Raw genomic sequence first — 18169 nt, 5'->3', positions numbered from 1 at the left:
GACCATAAATATTAAAATTCAACTATCAAAACATAAGGACATACATATATCTATGCTGTAGAAATAGCTGATTCTTTATTAATGCATCAAACGATGAGATCTAGCAGGCAGGACAAGTAAGAGCCAGAAACGTGACTTGACAACTGAACTTGGCAGCTGTTCGGAGGGCTTTGCGTCTTCTTGCACAGAAGCAGAACGTCTTTGTTTCTTCCTGTGATACATGGCTACTGCTGCTGCTTCGACTGGACTCACACACTAAGCTTTAGTGACAGGGGAGTAAAGTCAAAGAACTTTTTTTTTTTTAACTTTCATCTCAGCTCCAGGGTCTCCCCAGTTTTGTCGCTGGACCATCGATTAAGAAGGATAAAAAAGGGACAAACACAGTGGTGTAGAACGCTAATCTTCCACCTGCAGTGCCAACATCCCATATAGGTGCCAGATGGGGTCCTGGCTGCTCTTAATCCAGCTCCCTGCTTGTGGCCTGGGAAGCAGCAGAGGATGACTCAAGTTCTTGGGCCCCTGAACCCACGTGAGAGACCTCAAAGAAACTCCTGGCTCCTGACTTCACATCCACTAAGCTCTGACCATTGCAGCCATTTGGGTAGTGAACCAGCAGACGGACTATCCCTCTATGTAATTCAGCTTTCCAAATAAAGTAATTAATTTAAAAAAAGATTAAAGGATGGGGCTTACTCTGTGGTACAGTGCATGAACACTGGCACCCAATGTTGCAGTGCCAATTCGAGTCCCAGCTGCTCCTCTTTCAATCCAACCTCCGTTTTTTTTTTTTTTTTAAGATTTATTTTTATTATTTGAAAGGCGGATATACAGAGGAGAGACAGAGGAAGATCTTCCATCCGATGATTCACTCCCCAAGTGAGCGCAACGGGCCGATACTATGCCGATCCGAAGCCAGGAGCCTCTTCCGGGTCTCCCACGCGGGTGCAGGTTCCCAAAGCTTTGGGCCATCCTCGACTGCTTTCCCAGGCCACAAGCAGGGAGCTGGAAGGGAAGCGGGGCTGCCGGGATCAGAACCGGCGCCCATATGGGATCCCGGGGGGTGCAAGGCGAGGATCCTTAACCACTTGCGCCACCGCGCCGGGCCCAATCCAACCTCCGTTTAATGTGCCGGGAAAGCAGCAGAAGATGGCCAAAGCACCGGGCCCTGGCATCCACTTGGAAGGGAGACCAGTAGGTTGGAGTTCCTGGTTTCCTGGTTTGAGCCTGGCTCAGGAGTGAATCAGCAGATGGAAGGCCTTTGTGGCTGTGCCTTTCAGGAAAGGCTGCCTCCAAGAAGTACCCCGGGAAGACCATGTGAGCTAGGGCTGGGAGGTAAAATCCTAGCACCAAATGGTCACGGTGCAGAAGCAGAGGAAAGAGCAGGACTTTGCTGTGTGGGTTGCACTGCCCCTCCCTCCCCATACCTTCCTCCAGGGGCCCCAGGTCACTGCTTCAGGCACTAGGGGTTGACCCATGGCTGAAAGGTCCATTTTGCTGGTGGGGAGAGGCAGAGCTCAGCAACCTGGAAGTGCCCAGGGGAAATGTGGGTGGCCTTGCAAGGGCACTCAGAATGTCTGAACCAGCAGGGTGGAAGGGGGAGAGACACAAGGACCTTGAAAGAATGGCTTTTGAAATCCATGCATAGTTTCTTTTTTTCAATGAACTTTTCAAAAAATTTGTGTACATGAATTTCCCAGTTTGTTGCTTTACATCAAAATATATTCCGTCTTCTGGCACATTTTACACACACATTCAGCAGAATGCAACACAGGGCATTCTGCTCAAGGGGTCTTCCAGCCCACGAAGTTCAGCAGCTGCGGGCCACATGGGACAGCCCGGTCGGCCTCTGCGGACCCCTCTGCCATACCCACAGTGCCCAGGACCCCAAAGGGCTTCCAATCGGAGCCCTCCCTCTAGATCCCCGCTGGGGAGGGGCTTCTAGTCAGTTGCTGGGGTCCTCGGATCTGAGCTGAAATCTTCGGGGTTCCACAAAAGGCCAGGAGAAAGCCTGCGATGGGCACACTGCATTGAGGGGCCAGGCAGCCCACGGCCCGCCCCGTGGACCTGGCCGCTCTTCTGAGCTACCGGCTCAGCTTCCACCCATGCCACTCTTGGTGCGGAGGGCACCAGCCGCCACCAGGCACCTCTCAACCCCCGTAGGCCTGGGCTCTGGCCTCGCGAGAGCGGTCCGTGGCCCCAGTTTCACAAGCGCTCGGAATAGCAGCGAGGTGCGCACGGCTGTGAGTCTCCATGTCCTGCCCTCCATACAGTCCAGACCCCTGCTCCGGCCTTGGGGAGCGACGGAAGCCCCACACTCCCCAGAGAACGCGCCGGGGCCGAGGGGGCGCCGCCTCCTCCGCCCACTCCGTCCCTCCCGGAGCGCGCCGCCCCCTCGCGGCGATGGCGGCGGCGCGCGCGGCCCCTTTAAGCGCGGACCGCCCCGCCCTGCGCCGTCGTCGCGGCGGCCTCTCGTCCAGGCCGGGCCGCGGCTCCCGCCGCCCAGCGCAGCCCCGCCCGGCCCGGCCCCGCTGCCGAGCTGCGGCGGCCAGCGGCTACCTCGCCTCGGTTAGCAGCAGTCGGCGCGGCTCCCGGCCCGACCCGCGCCCCGGGGCCGGGGCCCCGCCGCCCCAGGCCCCTCCGCGCCCCGGCCCCGGTCCCCCGGGCCATGCGGCCTCGGCCCCGCCGGCGCCCGCCGCGCATTCGAGGAGATGAGGCTCCGCAATGGCACCTTCTTGACGCTGCTGCTCTTCTGCCTGTGCGCCTTCCTCTCGCTGTCCTGGTACGCGGCGCTCAGCGGCCAGAAAGGTGAGCCCCCGGCGCCCGCGGCACCTGGGGCGCACCTGGGACCGGCCGGTGGCCGCGGGACCCGACCCGGAGTCCCCCACCATCTGCATCCCGAGCGCGCGGGGACGCCCCTCCTTCCTCTCCCCGCACTTGTTTGCTGCTGAAATGACGAGGTGCCCTGGCGGCTTGGGTTAGGCCCGGGGTCCATGGCGGTCAGTGCTCCGTGGGGTGCTGGCTTTCGGCGGGTACTGTGATTTACCCTATGCTAGGGGTTGGTGGGTCCCCCTGGCGTGCCGAGGCCCCCTGGAGTTCTCCGGGGGCGGAGACACAAGGTCACAGAGGTGGCCAGTGTTCCCTGCAGTCCAGGGTGCCATCTGGGAACACCTGGATGGGAGCAGGTGGGAGCCCTTTGGACCTGCTATCCCCAAACCATGCCCCTCCGGAAGTTGCACGGAGGAGGCAGTGAGCTGCCCAGGGTAGTTTGTTGTGGACTCCCCTTGAGCGACCTCCGCCTCCCCACACCTGTCGTTGATGTGTGAAACTTGATGAAGCTGCCTGCCCCCTCCTCCAGCCTGCCCTCTGGCCTGGGCAGTGGACAGGAGCAGGCCTGGAATCTGCTGGTGGAGTTTGCAGTTGTTGGGCCTAAGTTGGGCCTGCTGAGGCCCTCTGAGGCTGTTGTCCACCCAAGCCTGGCCATGAGGCCCCCGGAAGCTGCTTCCTTCCTGCCTCCCGGCCTTTCTGCAGGAGGCCTGAGCTAGAACAGGCAGAGGCCAGTGACCCTCCCTCGCCGTCCTCTTAGGGCCTCCCTATTCCCTGCACCTCGCCCCAGGCCCGAGGGTGGCCTGGTTGACCCCTCAGGATCCATCCCAGGTCCTGTAGGAGTGGTGGCCGGACATTGTCTGTAAGGGACCCACCTGGGCGAGGGCCTGACCACGGAAGGGGAGTCCTTTGTCTCTAGGTGGGTCCCCTCCTGAGAGGGCAGGAGGGGGTCCTTGGGAAAGTGGCCATGAAGACAAGGCCTGAGGGGTGGGAATGAGTCCTTGAGGTCACATCCTCAATTACAGGCGGCCAGCCTGAGAGCTCCACATAGTCCTCTGTGTCTTGGCCGGCTGGCACCAGTCAGAGAAGGGCAGGGACTCAGTACCAGAGGTCCTTTTCCTGCCCTCAGGAGACCATGGGACAAGGAGAGGGGTGGCCTGGGGCTGCCCCCCTGTCTAGGGACTGTCAGTGAATCTTTGGGGACCTCAAGGGAAGCTGCACATCTGAGCTATTCTGTGACCGCTTCTCTTTCCTATCTAGCCAACTCCATGGCCAGTGCACAGTGTAGCTGGGTGATGCCAGCTAGAAGCCAGGTTAGACCCTGGCTTACAGTCTGCAGCAAGCAGGACAGGGAATGGGATGGGAGGTGTAGCACGTGTCCCAGAGACCAGTGAGGAAGGGGCCACCAGGAGCACACGGCACCCTGGAAGCCAGGGGTCAAACCCTGAAGGGACTCCTAGGCTCCCGGCAAGGTGGGCCAGGGAACTCACGCTGGAGAAGGGCTGCGCTGCAAGCCTCAGCACCTGCTAGAGGGGCCCACCCCCAGAGGGGCTTCAGCCATCCAGGATGCCCACTGGACTCTGGCAGCCTTGCTGGGAGGATGCAAGGCCCTAAAGGAGCGATAGCTGTTACTCTTCCCAGCCCCCCATCACCCCAGTGCTCTCTCTGGTTGACCCTGTCCCAGCCCAGAGCCCCCCAGGCCCTGCTCCATCCTACCCACTGCCTTCCCAGCTTCTGGACAGGCAAAGACAGTTGCATGCACAGTCAGAGGGTTGAGGGTTAGAGCAGGGCCCTTGCAGGCAGAACAGGGTCTGCAGTGTTGTGGGATGTGACGGAAGGGAAGGTGTGGGCAGGTGTCCCTGGGAGCATGGGGTCTATCAGTTCCTGGCAGCCAGCTAGGCTACTCAGGACCTGGGGGAGAGGGGAGGCCAGGTGGTTCTGGGGACCCTGAGCTCCATACACAGGGCTGGGAAGCCAGGAAGGGGGTTCCTGGCAAGAGCCCTGATGCCCCAGTCCTGGCCCTAAGGCTCCTCCCTTCCCATCAGCTCCCCCCAGCTAGGCCAAGGCAGTGAACCCAAGTGGTGGCCTTCTAGGGTCAGGTTTCCAGGGTAACCTGACCCTGAGTGCTCAGTTCCAGTAACCTGACTCTCAACTCCCTCCCCAGCTGGGCTGTTCTGGGGCTGTTCCGAAGCTTCTGCCTTTAGTTCCCAGGGAGGCGGTGGGGAGGAGCGGGCAAGCTGCTGCTGCTGCTGGGACCAGCTGTGGCTTTCCTCAGTCCCACTCCCTGGGCGCTGTCCCTCTCTGGGAGCCATCTCTGCTGCCAGGCAGCCCTCCCCTGGGCTGGCCCAGAGGTCCACATTCCAGGCCACTCCCCATGCCAGTCTTGGATCTGGCTGGGCGACCCAGGGCCTGGTCTGGCAGTTTCTTGCTTATGCAAGTGGGGGAGTTGGTTAGTGCCCGAGGTGAAGAATGGGCACCCTGTGCCCTGGCTCCCTCCTGTCTGCTGGGAGGAGACCAGGGAGGCTGGCTCTCCCCCAAGGGTGGGTGCAAAAGGGAAAGGCTGAGGGTGAGCCTTGGCCAGAAGCAAGGGGCTCGGCCTGAGACTGTTGCAGGTGGTCGCAGGGCATCCTCCAGGGCCAGAAGGCAGGTGCCAGCCTGTGCCCTGTTAATCGCTGTGTTCTGCCCACAGGCGACGTGGTGGACATCTACCAACGGGAGTTCTTGGCGTTGCGGGACCGTCTGCACGCAGCTGAGCAGGAGAGCCTTAAGCGCTCCAAGGAGCTCAACCTGGTGCTGGATGAGATCAAGAGGGCTGTGTCAGAGAGGCAGGCCCTGCGGGAGGGCGACAGTAACCACACCTGGGGCCGCCTGACAGGTGAGCTCCGGAGCAGTGCCAGGCTGGCTAGGGCTGGGCACTGCGCAGGTCCCAGGCTGTGCCATTTGACTTGTCCTATTCCGATCCTTCCTCCTGTAGAGGACCCCCGGCTGAAGCCCTGGAACATCTCGCACAGGCACGTGTTACACCTGCCTACTGTCTTCCACCACCTGCCGCACCTGCTGGCCAAGGAGAGCAGTCTGCAGCCAGCGGTGCGTGTGGGCCAGGGCCGCACCGGAGGTAGGGGTGTCCCTGGGGAGTGGCACGAGGCTGGTGGTGGGGCATGAGTGGGGACAGTGTCCAACATCACCATCTGCACCCCGCAGTGTCGGTGGTCATGGGCATCCCGAGCGTGCGACGCGAAGTGCACTCGTACCTCACCGACACGCTGCACTCGCTCATCTCGGAGCTGAGCCCACAGGAGAAGGAGGATTCGGTCATCGTGGTGCTGATCGCCGAGGTGAGTGATGCAGGCATGTGGTATGGGGGGGGCGGAAGACACTGGCGGGATCCAAGCCCAGCCTTCCCTGGGCTGCTGACAGGGAGCTCACATCCTCCATCTGTGGGGGCTTCTCCAGCCTGAGCCCCTTCCCCCATCCCTTCTTCTGGGTTACTTGGGTTGGCATCTGGGCTGAGGGAAGGTGCCTGCTATCTTCACAGACTGACCCTCAGTACACTTCAGCAGTGACAGAGAACATCAAGGCCTTGTGAGTCCCAGCAGCCCCAGACAGCTGTGGTGGGAGGGTTCAGGGAGGCAGCGCAGGGGGAGGGGTGTTGGGAGGGGTCTGCAGCCAATGGATTAGGTGGGATTTGAGGCCTCCAGCCCCTGGAGGTGACATGTCCCAGTCCAGCTGGCTTTCTGTTTCCACCACCCAGGTTCCCCACGGAGATCCACTCGGGACTCTTGGAAGTCATCTCCCCTTCCCCCCACTTCTACCCTGACTTCTCCCGCCTCCGCGAGTCCTTTGGAGACCCCAAGGAGAGAGTCAGGTACTGCCGCTGCCCTCCTAAGTGCCCTGCCCTCCTGTGCCTGGAGCCCATCCCTTGGGGCCTGAGTGTGGGGCACTGGCCTGCAGTAGTTCTGTGTCTCCATCCACCAGAGGCTCCTGGCAAGTGGGGAGGGAGTTGGGAGGGTAATTCAGGCACCTGGTGGTCTGTGGGTGGCAGTTGCACCAAGGTGTCAGTTCCTGAGACCCCATCTCTGGCCCCATAGGTGGAGGACCAAACAGAACCTCGACTACTGCTTCCTCATGATGTATGCACAGTCCAAGGGAGTCTACTACGTGCAGGTCAGTCCTGGGACCCTGGGTCGGAAGCCCTACCCCCGTGCCCACTGGTGCCCATCCTGAGTCTCCCTCACCATCTGCCTGGCCCCTGTGCAGCTGGAGGATGACATTGTAGCCAAGCCGAACTATCTGAGCACCATGAAGAACTTCGCCCTGCAGCAGCCCTCTGAGGATTGGATGATCCTGGAATTCTCCCAGCTGGGTTTCATTGGTGCGCCCTGCCATCCTCACCGTGCCAGCCTGGGCACTACCCTCTGCATGGGGAGCTTCCACACTGCCTGAAACACACCTGTGGGCATAGTCCTGGCACCTTCCTGGGCCTTGCACCCTGTGGGTCGGGAAGAAGCAGTGTAGGGTAGTGCTGCCGGCTCAGGATGGCTGGCTTTACCCCGGTCCTCCTGTCCCCACCCAGGGAAGATGTTCAAGTCACTGGACCTGAGCCTGATCGTGGAGTTCACGCTCATGTTCTACCGGGACAAGCCCATTGACTGGCTCCTGGACCATATTCTGTGGGTGAAGGTCTGCAACCCAGAGAAGGATGCGGTGAGCAGTGCCTTGCAGAAGAGGGGCTGAGCCACCATGGGCAGTGCACACCCACCCACCCGTGTCCTGTGTGCGGCCAGGCTGAGCCCAGCCCCGGGGCCTTCCTCTCCTTCGCAGAAGCACTGCGACCGGCAGAAGGCCAACCTGCGCATCCGCTTCAAGCCATCCCTCTTCCAGCACGTGGGCACACACTCCTCACTGGCCGGCAAGATCCAGAAACTGAAGGTAAATGTCAGCAGGCACGCTTGCCTGGCCAGGGAGTGGGGCAACAGGCAGAGCCAGGCCAGGGCTCCTGATCGGCCATCCACGGCTGCAGGACAAGGACTTTGGGAAGCAAGCGCTGCGGAAGGAGCACGTGAACCCGCCGGCTGAGGTGAGCACCAGCCTCAAGACATACCAGCACTTCACCCTGGAGAAGGCCTACCTGCGCGAGGACTTCTTCTGGGCCTTCACGCCAGCTGCTGGGGACTTCATCCGCTTCCGCTTCTTCCAGCCGCTGCGCCTGGAGCGGTCAGTGCGGGTACCCGCAGGTCCACCTTGGGGTGGGGAGAGGAGTGTGCCCCCCAGGAGATGATCTGGCTTGGCCATGTCTTAGTTTCCCTATGTGAGAAGGGCAGGTTCCTGTTGGGGCAGTGTCTACTGAGGACTAAGGTAGTGCTGGTGAATGCCCTGGCAGAAGTCTGCCGCCCTGTGGCGCGTGGGGCCGGGCCGCCTCACGGCAGCTCACAGGCCGGCCTGGCCGTAGGTTCTTCTTCCGCAGCGGGAACATCGAGCACCCAGAGGACAAGCTCTTCAACACTTCCGTGGAGGTGCTGCCCTTTGACGTGAGTGTGGTCGGGCTGTGGGTGTGCGTGGCAGCATGGCCCTCCTGTGACAGCCAACCTCAGGGCCTTGACACGGCTACCCCCACACCCCCAGAACCCCCAGTCCGACAAGGAGGCGCTGCAGGAGGGCCGCATGGCCACTCTGCGCTACCCGCGGAGCCCTGATGGCTACCTGCAGATAGGTGAGTGCGGGACAGCAGGGTGGGGCCGGGCTCGCCCCCCCCTCCCCGCAGTGACTCAGTGCTGCTCTGTCAGGCTCCTTCTACAAGGGCGTGGCCGAGGGCGAGGTGGACCCGGCCTTCGGGCCTCTGGAAGCGCTGCGCCTCTCCATCCAGACCGACTCGCCTGTGTGGGTGATTCTGAGTGAGGTAGGCGCGGCCCAGGGCCAGGGTGGGGCTCGCTGCCTGCTAGCCACCTGACAGCCCCCCATGGCTCTTGCAGATCTTCCTGAAGAAGGCCGACTGAGCTGCAGGGCTTGGGATGGAGGGAGCCCCACAGCGGCCCGGGCAACCCTCGCTGCTGCCCCCGGAGGGTCAGGCGCGGATGCTCACTCAAGGCTGGGCTGGCCTGGGGTCCGCCGCTGGCCCGGAGGCCCCAGCAGCTGGTGCTGCCCCGTCCACCAGGCCGGGGGAGGCAGGGGGCCCCACACTGTGCCTGAGGGCCGGCCTAGCCGCCCAGACCGTCCGCCAGGCCGCGGCAGAAGCGCTTCCCCTCGGGCGCCCGGTCTCCGGCGCGAACACTGGAATGCATATACTACTTTATGTGCTGTGTTTTTTATTCTTGGATACATTTGATTTTTTCACGTAAGTCCACATATACTTCTATAAGAGCGTGACTTGTAATAAAGGGTCAATGAAGCACGTGCCTCCAATGTGAGTGCTCCCAGTGACCGCGCACCCCCCAGTGCCAAGCCGGGACCCTGACTCCCGGAGCCCTGGAGGGGCCTGGTGTCCTCACCGGGCGCCTCACCCTTGGGTCCCCAACACAGAGGAGTCCCCCTCCCGGCCACCCTGCAGAGCGGCGCAGGATGAGGAAGGAGCCCCTCTCCTTCGAGGCCCGCCCACGCCCCTCCAGGAAGCCCCGGGGAAAGCAGTTACGGGAACAGCCGTTGCAGAGACTTGAATCAGACGCCTGAGGCAGAGGCGGGGCACCCGCCCGCTCCTGGAGGCTCTCGGGTCTGTCGGTCTCAGGCCCAGGGCAGCAGCATCCTGAGCCGGCGGAGCAGCGCCGCGCTCAGCGGGGCAGGGAGGAAGTGCAGCAGCAGGCCGAGCGCCGCCAGCGCCACCAGCAGCCAGAGCGCGCCGGCGCTCTTATACAGCGGGGCCAGCCTGCAGCGAGCGCCGGACGGCCGGGCTCAGGCCAGCGGCCCTCAGGGAGCCCCGCCCCAAGCTCCGCCCCCACCTCCCCTCGGGGAGCCCCGCCCCCTCAGGGAGGCCGCCCCCACTCCCCTCAGGGAGCCCCGCCCCAAGCTCCGCCCCCACCTCCCCTCGGGTAGCCCCGCCCCGCCCCCTCAGGGAGCCCGCCCCGAGCTCCGCCCCCACCTCCCCTCGGGGAGCCCCGCCCCGCCCCCTCAGGGAGCCCGCCCCAAGCTCCGCCCCCACCTCCCCTCGGGGAGCCCCGCCCCGCCCCCTCAGGGAGCCCGCCCCGAGCTCCGCCCCCACTCCCCTTAGGAAATCCCTCCCCCTCCCCGCCCCATCCCGCCCCGCCCCCTTAGGGAGCCCCGCCCCGCCTCACCTGAGCTGAGCTGCGCGCGCGTAGCCCTGGAAGTAGCGCAGGCGCGCGAACAGGTAGACCAGGCCGCAGGCGGCGGCGGCGCCTACGGGAGCGGGGCGCGGTGAGCGCATGTGCGAGTGGCCGAGCACCCCCCTACACCCCGCGCGCCCCTTCCCCCCGCGCCCACCTTCGTGGAAATAGATGCCGGCGACCCAGAGAGCGGCGAGGAATAGCGGGAAGTACTCGCTGCAGTTCACCCTGCGGGCGGCGGGCCGGATGATGCGTTGCTGGGCTGGCACAGGACCCAGGCGCACCCGGGGCGACCCTGTCCATCCCGCTGCCCCCCACCCCTGCTGCCTCACTGGGCTCGGTAGACACGTTCGAAGCCGGGCGGGCCGGTGGTGAGCGGCGGTGACACGCGGAAGGCCCTGCGCGCAGAAATGACCTGCAGGGAAAAGTAGGCTGTGGGCAGCGCGGGGGAGGGGGTCGTGAGGCGTGGGTGGGAACCTGGGTCTTCGCGGGGCTCTGCGCTCCTCCTTCCTCGTGCTCGGGCCTATCCTGTGATGCCCGGTGGGGAGGGCACAGGAACACCTGCCTGGGCTCCAAGAGTCGTTTGACTTGCAAAGCAGGCAGTGTGTCTAATTTTCCTAAGGGGTCCCCTGAACAGGAAGTGCCCTGACCAGGGTGTCCCTGGAGGTCTCAGGAGGTCTCTCACATCTTGCTTCAGTGATTCTGACAATGGCTGCAAGCTGAGACCCCACCATCCTCCCAGTCCACTGTGGGTAGCTGGCCCCTAAGGGATCTCAGTAAGAAGGACCTTGGCCCCAGGGGTGGGTGCCTTCCTGGGAGACCTTTAGGCCAGGCTTTTGCAGAGCCAGCCCTGGTGCCTGCCATGCCAACTCAGTGCAGGCCTGGGACCAACATGCGGGTGCAGCCAGAGACCAAGCAAGGCCGTTCCTGGGTGCACCCCCCCGGGATGCCTTATCCTAGCCCACACAGGGCCAGCAGCCTGCCTTCTGGAGCCAGTCTGAGATAAGCATGAAGCGGGCACATGTGGGGGTGAGGCAGGTTGGGGAGCAGAGAAGTCCTGCCAGGCCACAGGACGGGGGCCTGCTGCTTGAGACCACTGAGGAGGTTAGCTGTGCCCCAGGCACGTGGTGGCCCCACTCCTCTTATCTTTCTAGTTCCTTGCTCCCACAGCTCAACAGACAAGGAGGCTTCCTTCCTCTGCTCTGTGGACCACCAGCTTGCACATGGTCCCCTAGGTCAGGCACTCCTGTTGGCTGTGTTTCTGACCCTGGATTCCTCAGCTCACCTCCCACCCCTCTGCAGCCTGGGGTGACAAACACCCCACCTCCAGCTGGCACTCAGGCCAGGTGTCTGAGCCACCTCCCCCCCACACAGGAGAGTGCCCACCTTGTAGCAGGACTCCTAGGAGGGTGACAGTGGCCAGGAGAGCCACCTCGTCCTTCATGGTGCCGGAGACAGGGCCAGCCATGGAGCTGTTATCAACACATCTAGTGTACAGAGGAAGGGCGGCCCCAGTGCCTCCCCGCCCTTCTCCACCAAGGAGGAGGGGGCATGTGATCTGGCCCACAGAGCCAGGGATCCCAGCTAGGCTGGTAGCCAGAAACCAGACTGGGACAGCCTTCCCACTTCCTCCCACTTGTTGTAGTCTCTATGCCTAGACCTGACCTTGGTAGAGCCAGTGCCATCCACCTTTGCCCATTCCTACTTGGGGGATTGCCTAGCTGCAGTGTCTCCCTGGCCCTTCACAGTTCATCCTGGCTCCAGTCCCAGGCATGGGCTCCCTACCCCTGGCCTATGCACACTCCTCACCTGTCTCTCTGCCCTTCGTTTGCAAGGCTGTTCAGTAACACTGGACTTGAACTGCAGAGCCCTCGCCCCCAACCCCAGGCCCCCAGAGCCCCAGGTCTCCGGTCCCGTAGCCTAACTTGTGAGCCGAGACTAACTCAAGACAGGGAGCCACAGCAGCTCTGAGGGCTGTGCAGCCCACCCGAGTGTACCTCTCCTGCATGCGCCCAGGGCCGTTCAACCACTTCCCCTCCTGGTCACAGCTGACTTGACGTGAGTTTTGGTCAGAAGTGGCAAGGGCCACAGGCAAGCAGCAGGAAGGAAGTGTGGGGACTGCCCAGGGCAGTGGAGACACCCTGAGTCCATCTGCCTGATCAGTCCTGTGGCCCCTGAGCTCCTTCCAGCTTCCCTAATCAGCCTCCTTCCCTGTGACCCCCACAGCTAAGAGTGCAGCACTGCGACCTGGTGCCTGCTGTAGTGCTGCCTGCGTCTCGCAGCCTGCACATGCACTGCCCATCAGCACCCCAGGAAGCCAGATGCTCCCAGTCTGGGGCTATGGGGACTTCTCACGGGCCGGAGTGGTCCCCACACCTGTCCCTGGCACCAACCAAGCTCTGGCAGGAGCAATCATGGAGTGAGAGCCAGACACTGAGCTGCCCTGACCACAGGCCTTGTTTTGGTTTCTGCTCATGTCCTGGTGCGGTGTTGTCTGCCCGTTGCCTGACTGATAATGGCCATGTGTCTCTCCCTGCTAGTATGGTCTTGGCATTCCTTCAAAGCCCATGTGTATGCACATATCAGTGTAGGCCCTCATTTCCTCTTAGGCCAGGAAATCCTCCCATCCGAGTTTGTTTTCTTGTCCCTAACTGCAGGAAGCTTCAAAGGAAGTTCCTGGCCAGAGAAGGGAGCTGGTCTCAGCCTCTGGAGCCTTTCTCCAGAATTTTGGTGCTTGGCACTTGCCCAGGGCCTTGGGGTCCCACCCTGGAGGCATCAGTGTCACCAGAGACATGAATGCTCTCCCCAAGCTCTCTGTGTCTCCAGCCTCTTTGTAGCCCTGTGGAACCTTCTGGATGCCCAGGACCTCCAGGAGGAAGAAACACCAGCAAGTAGGTGCAATGGGTCGGCAGCAGGGACACACAGCACAAACTATGCACTTGACACAGAACAATACTGACTTAAACTTTTTTTAAAAAAAGATTTATTTATTTATTAAAGATTCATTATTTTTTATTGCAAAGTCAGATATACAGAGAGGAGAGACAGAGAGGAAGATCTTCTGTCTGATGATTCACTCTCCAAGTGACTGCAATGGCCAGTGCTGCACTGATCCGAAGCCAGGAGCCAGGAACCTCCTCCAGGTCTCCTACCTGGGTGCAGGGTCCCAAGGCTTTGGGCCATCCCTTCATGTAGTTTCTGTTAGCATCTAACTACCAACAATGTAAACCCAGAATTTAACATTAATATAAGACTGTTGCGGTGCAGCAGGTTTAGTCACCTATGACTGGCTGGTTTTACTGCCAATCCAGCTGCTTGCTAAGGCACCTGGAAAAGCAGCGGAGGATGGGCAAGTACCCAGCACAGAAGTGTGAGACCTTGATGGAGTTCCAGGTTCCAGTCTTTGGCCTGACCAGCTACAGCCACCGTGACCATCTGGATGGGAGACTTTCTCCCTGTGTATCTTCCTTTCTGTTGGCCTTTCAAATAAATAGCTAGATCTTTCTGGGGTTTCCTGGTAGTTTAAAACAAATTTTTTTTTTTTTAAGATTTGTTTTTATTGGAAAGGCAGATTTATGGAGAAAAGGAGATACAAAGTTCCTCCATGCACTGGTTCACTCCCCACTGGCCACAATGGCTGGGGCCAAGCCAATCCAAAGCCAGTAGCCAGGAACTTAGTTTTGTTTTTGTTTTTTAAGATTTATTCATTTTTTAATTGGAAAGGTAGATATACAGAGAGGAGGAAAGACAGAGAGAGATCTTCCATCCGATGATTCACTCCTCAAGTGGCTGCAACAGTTGGAGCTGAGCCAATCCAAAACCAGGAGCCAGAAGCTTCTTCCAGGTCTCCTATGTGGGTGCAGGGTCCCAAGGCTTTGGGCCATCCCCAACTGCTTTCCCAGGCCACAGGCAGGGAGCTGGATGGGAAGCGGGGCTGCCGGGACATGAACTGGTGCCCATATGGGATCTTGGCATGTTTTAGGAGAGAACTTTAGGTGCTACTCTATTGTGCTTGGTGCCCCCCTTCCCCCCCCCTTTTTTTTTTAATGATGATTATATAGTTGAATAGGGTGGGAAGAGTCAAGGGTTAGAAGAATGTGGGTGAGACCATTGTTTCCACAATTTCTTTTTTTGTCACCCTGTATCTGGGGGGATAGGTGGAGATAAGGGGAGAAGCCACACCCAGCCTCCCAACTGCCTCTGGTACCTGGAGATGTGGTATAGTCACCTGATGTCATCCCAGGGTCCCTGATGTGGGACATGCTCCAAGGGTCCTGCTCAAGAGGTTTTAATAGTTCAAATTGCTGTTGATTTTGCTGCTCCAATCACGATGAAATTCCTCCACAGTCTACTAGCTGACATAGTCCACCTTAGAGTCTCTTTACCCAAATATTCACTGCCAACACTTGGCTGGGGTAGTTGGTCAATTTGTTCTGCCCTCTGTTAATGGTACCACATGTCTTCTGCAGGCTCCAGTGGACTGCCATATCATCCATAGCCATCTGGTATGCCATCCACTGTTTGAGCCAATGAGGAGGCCCAGTTCTGACACATGTACTCCATGATCAGACTATGCAACCTGCAATTCTCCCTATGTTTGGAGTTCTGAGTTCAGCAGTTTAGTTGAGGTGATTCCCAAAGAAACCTCATCTGCGATAATCCCAGACCTGATTCTTGTGCGTGTTTGCCAATACTGGCTCTGTCACCCACATCAGCCTAACCCCAAGTGATGGGTTGTCCCTTCTCCAGCCCCATCTCCTATCCTAGGGTAATAGGTGCTTCAGCCCAGCTCAATCCTGCCCACCACACACTTGGCTCTCATGTACGCCAGCGGGAGTAGTGGCCTAGTGGGAATAACCCCTAATGATCCCCACCCCGGGCCCCGCCATCCTTGGTTCCTGTGCTTACCAGTATGAACAGCAGACTGGTCTAACCTGTCGCACATCTCATTTAATTCTTGTACATGCCAATGGGCATTGATGCCTAGCTCAACCAGCCACACTACCCAGCCTACACTGTGCCTACAGGTGCCACTCTCTGTCTAGCCATGCCTGCTCCAACCCTGGTTTTCATATTCACCAGTGGGAGTTAAACCCCTCAGAGAGGTGCCCATAATTTCCCTACTGGGCCCACCCAGGCCTTGGATCTTGTACTTTACAGGTGGTTCTGCAGCTTAACAGGATTTGCCCCCAGTCCCAGCACTTGCCAGATGGTGCTACGGCAAAACCCAGCCAGCCTGTATGTACTCTGGCTTATGAATGCTGCAGTGGGTACAGTTGGTTAGCCCAACCTGGGAGCCAGGAACTTCTTCCTGGTTTTACACATGCGTGCAGGGTCCCAATGACTTGAACCATTCTCCATAGCTTTTCCAAGCCATACAGAGGGAGCTGGTTGGCAAGTGGAACAGCCAGGACACAAACGGGCACCTATATGGAATGTTGAGCTTGGAGGTGGAAGGTTAGCCAGTCAAGCCACTGCACTAGACCCCAGAGTCCTGACTTCTAATTTGTGATTCTAAGCTTCCTACCTGTCTTTCCATTCCATTCCCTGAGGTTTCTGACCTCTAAAGGGTTGCTGAAGGATATAAATCTCGCCTTCTGTAGCTACTCCATGCTGATTAGGGGTATAGGCCTTGCACATCCTGGTTTCGGAAATCTCTCGTTTTTCTTCAAATGGATCCATCTCGTGAGCCATATAAATTCTAGCCAGTGCCAGTGGCTGAGTCCTCCACATCCTCACCACCACTCCAAGAAGTCCTTTTGGTTCCCAGCAGCAGACCAACTTAATTTATGTCCACCTGGGCATGATCCTCTCCCAAGCCCAGGAGTCAGCATATAAGAATGGCACTTTATACACTACGTGCTCTGATGCCAGGATGTACATTGCTTGGCTCTGGTGCCTGAGATTAGAGATCCTGTTGCATCTGAGGCCAACTGGACGTGAAAGCTCAGGTTTCTTGGTGACAACAACGGCCATTAGTGAGGATCTCCCAGGACCCCAGCCTTAGGCCCTTGGTTACCACGGAGGCACACATGGGTTCAACTGCCTAGGACCTGTTAAAATGCAGTACCATGAAGCCAGGCTGCAGATCTTCCAGGTGTCACCAGATATCCAGTCAAATAGGGCAACAGCCTTGAAAACACTGTGCTGATTGCACCCAATGCAAAAAAGACCCACCTGGGCCTGGTGCGATGGTGTAGTGGTTAAGGTCCTCGCCTTGCACACCTGAGATCCCATATGGGCGCTGGTTCTAATCCCGGCAGTCCCACTTCCCATCCAGCTCCCTACCTGTGGCCCGGGAAAGCAGCCAAGGACGGCCCAAAGCTTTGGGACCCTACATCCGCTTCGGAAGAGGCTCCTGGCTTCGGATTGGCTCAGCTGCAGCCGTTGCGGCCGCTTGGGGAGTGAATCATCGGACGAAAGATCTTCCTCTCTGTCTTTCTCCTCTGTGTATATCAGCCTTTCCAATAAAAATAAAATAAATCTTTAAAAACAAAAAAGGCCCACCTATTAAAACTATTTGGGTGAAATGATTGGAAAAGATAGATCCAGGGAGAAGGGAACTGTGGGTACCTTGCACTAGGGTGTGAGAGGTGAGCAAAGTGTCTTAAAATTGGTTTGGTATAGTGTTTATATAACTTGATTAAATCTACTAAAAATTACTGGATTGTTCACTTCAAACAGGCACATTGAATGGGTGTTTAGCCTAACAGCTAAAATATATTGCATAGTGGTTCCTGGCTCTGGCTCGTGACTCCAGTCTGTTTCTTTCTATCTATCTATCTATCTATCTATCTAGCTATCTATCTAGCTATCTATCTATCTATCATCTATTTGAAAGGCATCATGACAGAGAAATAAAAAAAGATATTTTTCATCTGGATCTCCCATGTGAGTGGCAGGAACCCAAGCGCTTGGATCATCTGCTGATGCATTTCCAGGTCCTGCATTAGCAAGGTGCTGGGTCAGCAAAGGAACTGGGCCCAGAACCTGCACTTGCATATGGGATGCTGGCACTGCAAGCAGCTGCCACAATGCCAGCTCTCCCCATTCTCTTGTTAATGCCGACCCTGACAGGCAAGACAACAGTGATAAGTCAAAGAATTGGGTGCTTACTACCCATTGAGGAAGACCTGATTGGAGTTCTTCTTTTTTTTTTTTTTTAAGATTTTTTTTGTTTTTATAGAGAGGAAGATCTTCCATCCATTGATTTACTCCCAAAGTGGCTGCAACAGCTGGAGCTGCGCTGATCCAAAGCCAGGAGCCAGGAGCCTCTTCCAGGTCTCTCATGCGGGTGCAGGGTCCAAAGGCTTGGGGCCATTTTCAACTGTTTTTCCAGGTCACAAGCAGGGAGCTGGATGGTAAGCTCCCTGGGATTAGAACTGTGCCCATATGGGATCCTGGCATGTGCAAGGCGAGGATTTTAACCACTAGGGTATTGCACCGGGTCCTGAATTGAGTTCTTTATTTCTGGCTTCAAAGTGGATCCAACCGTATTCCTCTTGGGGATTTAGGGATTGAATCAGTATCTCTCTTTCTGTGTCAAATAAAAGAAAACTAATATTCACATATTATAAACTGTGTCAATAAAGGTGTTTAAAAACCAGCACAGGATGGAGGTTGGCTTGTGCTGTGGTAGTGGGTAAAGTCACCATCTAAATACTGGCATTCCATATGAGAGCCAGCTTTAGTCTTGGCTGCTCCACTTCCACTCCAGCTCTCTAATAATGGCCTGGGAAAAGATAATGGAAGGTGCCCCAAGTGTTTGGGCCCCTGGCTCTTGGATTTGGCCTGGCCCAGTGCTAACCATCTGGGGACTGAACTAATAGATGGAAGATCTCTGTTTCTCTCCCTGACATTTTGCCTTTCAAAATAAGTAAATACATTTTTATATAATATTTTTTATTTTATTTTAGATTATGTTGAAAAGGATGCATGCCCATGTGGACCACTGATTAGGATGGGAAGGGTCGAGGAATAGGGGAAAGTGGATGAGACAATTGTTTCCAATTCTTTTTTTTTTCTTTCTGTACCTGGTGGAAGCAGGGAGAGAAGAGGAGAGCACAGGCCCTAGC

The 18169-nt window shown here is 58.1% G+C and overlaps 2 protein-coding genes and 1 pseudogene across 5 annotated transcripts; 2 read left to right on the top strand and 1 right to left on the bottom strand.

Moving 5' to 3' along the window:
• Nucleotides 1-18169, top strand: part of LOC121166446 — a 1182205-nt pseudogene that overhangs the window by 397515 nt on the left and 766521 nt on the right.
• Nucleotides 2645-9209, top strand: LOC121166437 (alpha-1,3-mannosyl-glycoprotein 4-beta-N-acetylglucosaminyltransferase B-like). Of its 2 annotated transcripts, none has more exons than XM_040995548.1 (15): nucleotides 2645-2805; nucleotides 5513-5698; nucleotides 5798-5938; nucleotides 6025-6158; nucleotides 6359-6405; nucleotides 6575-6688; nucleotides 6912-6987; nucleotides 7081-7195; nucleotides 7397-7527; nucleotides 7645-7752; nucleotides 7844-8037; nucleotides 8288-8351; nucleotides 8446-8533; nucleotides 8607-8719; nucleotides 8793-9209. In XM_040995548.1, exons 1-15 carry the CDS (start codon nucleotides 2709-2711, stop codon nucleotides 8814-8816), a joined length of 1632 nt encoding a protein of 543 aa, XP_040851482.1. In that variant the 5' UTR covers nucleotides 2645-2708; the 3' UTR covers nucleotides 8817-9209. The 2 variants fall into 2 exon arrangements, with proteins under 2 accessions (XP_040851482.1, XP_040851481.1); XM_040995547.1 differs by having other exon boundaries at nucleotides 8273-8351.
• On the bottom strand, nucleotides 9428-11587 carry LOC121166450 (leukotriene C4 synthase). Of its 3 annotated transcripts, none has more exons than XM_040995574.1 (5): nucleotides 11481-11587; nucleotides 10427-10526; nucleotides 10252-10322; nucleotides 10084-10167; nucleotides 9428-9566 (listed from the first exon to the last, which is right to left on the bottom strand). In XM_040995574.1, the coding sequence occupies exons 1-5, from the start codon at nucleotides 11560-11562 to the stop codon at nucleotides 9538-9540; spliced, it is 366 nt and encodes a 121-aa protein (XP_040851508.1). In that variant the 5' UTR covers nucleotides 11563-11587; the 3' UTR covers nucleotides 9428-9537. The 3 variants fall into 3 exon arrangements, with proteins under 3 accessions (XP_040851508.1, XP_040851507.1, XP_040851506.1); XM_040995573.1 differs by having other exon boundaries at nucleotides 9428-9679; nucleotides 10086-10167; XM_040995572.1 differs by having other exon boundaries at nucleotides 9428-9679; nucleotides 10086-10167; nucleotides 10252-10509; nucleotides 11481-11582.

Source organism: Ochotona curzoniae, unplaced genomic scaffold (genome assembly GCF_017591425.1).
Source record: "Ochotona curzoniae isolate NIBS_2020 unplaced genomic scaffold, NIBS_Ocur_1.0 patch14, whole genome shotgun sequence".
Taxonomy (NCBI): Eukaryota; Metazoa; Chordata; class Mammalia; order Lagomorpha; family Ochotonidae; genus Ochotona; species Ochotona curzoniae.
This window is presented reverse-complemented; position numbering and strand designations above follow the sequence as displayed.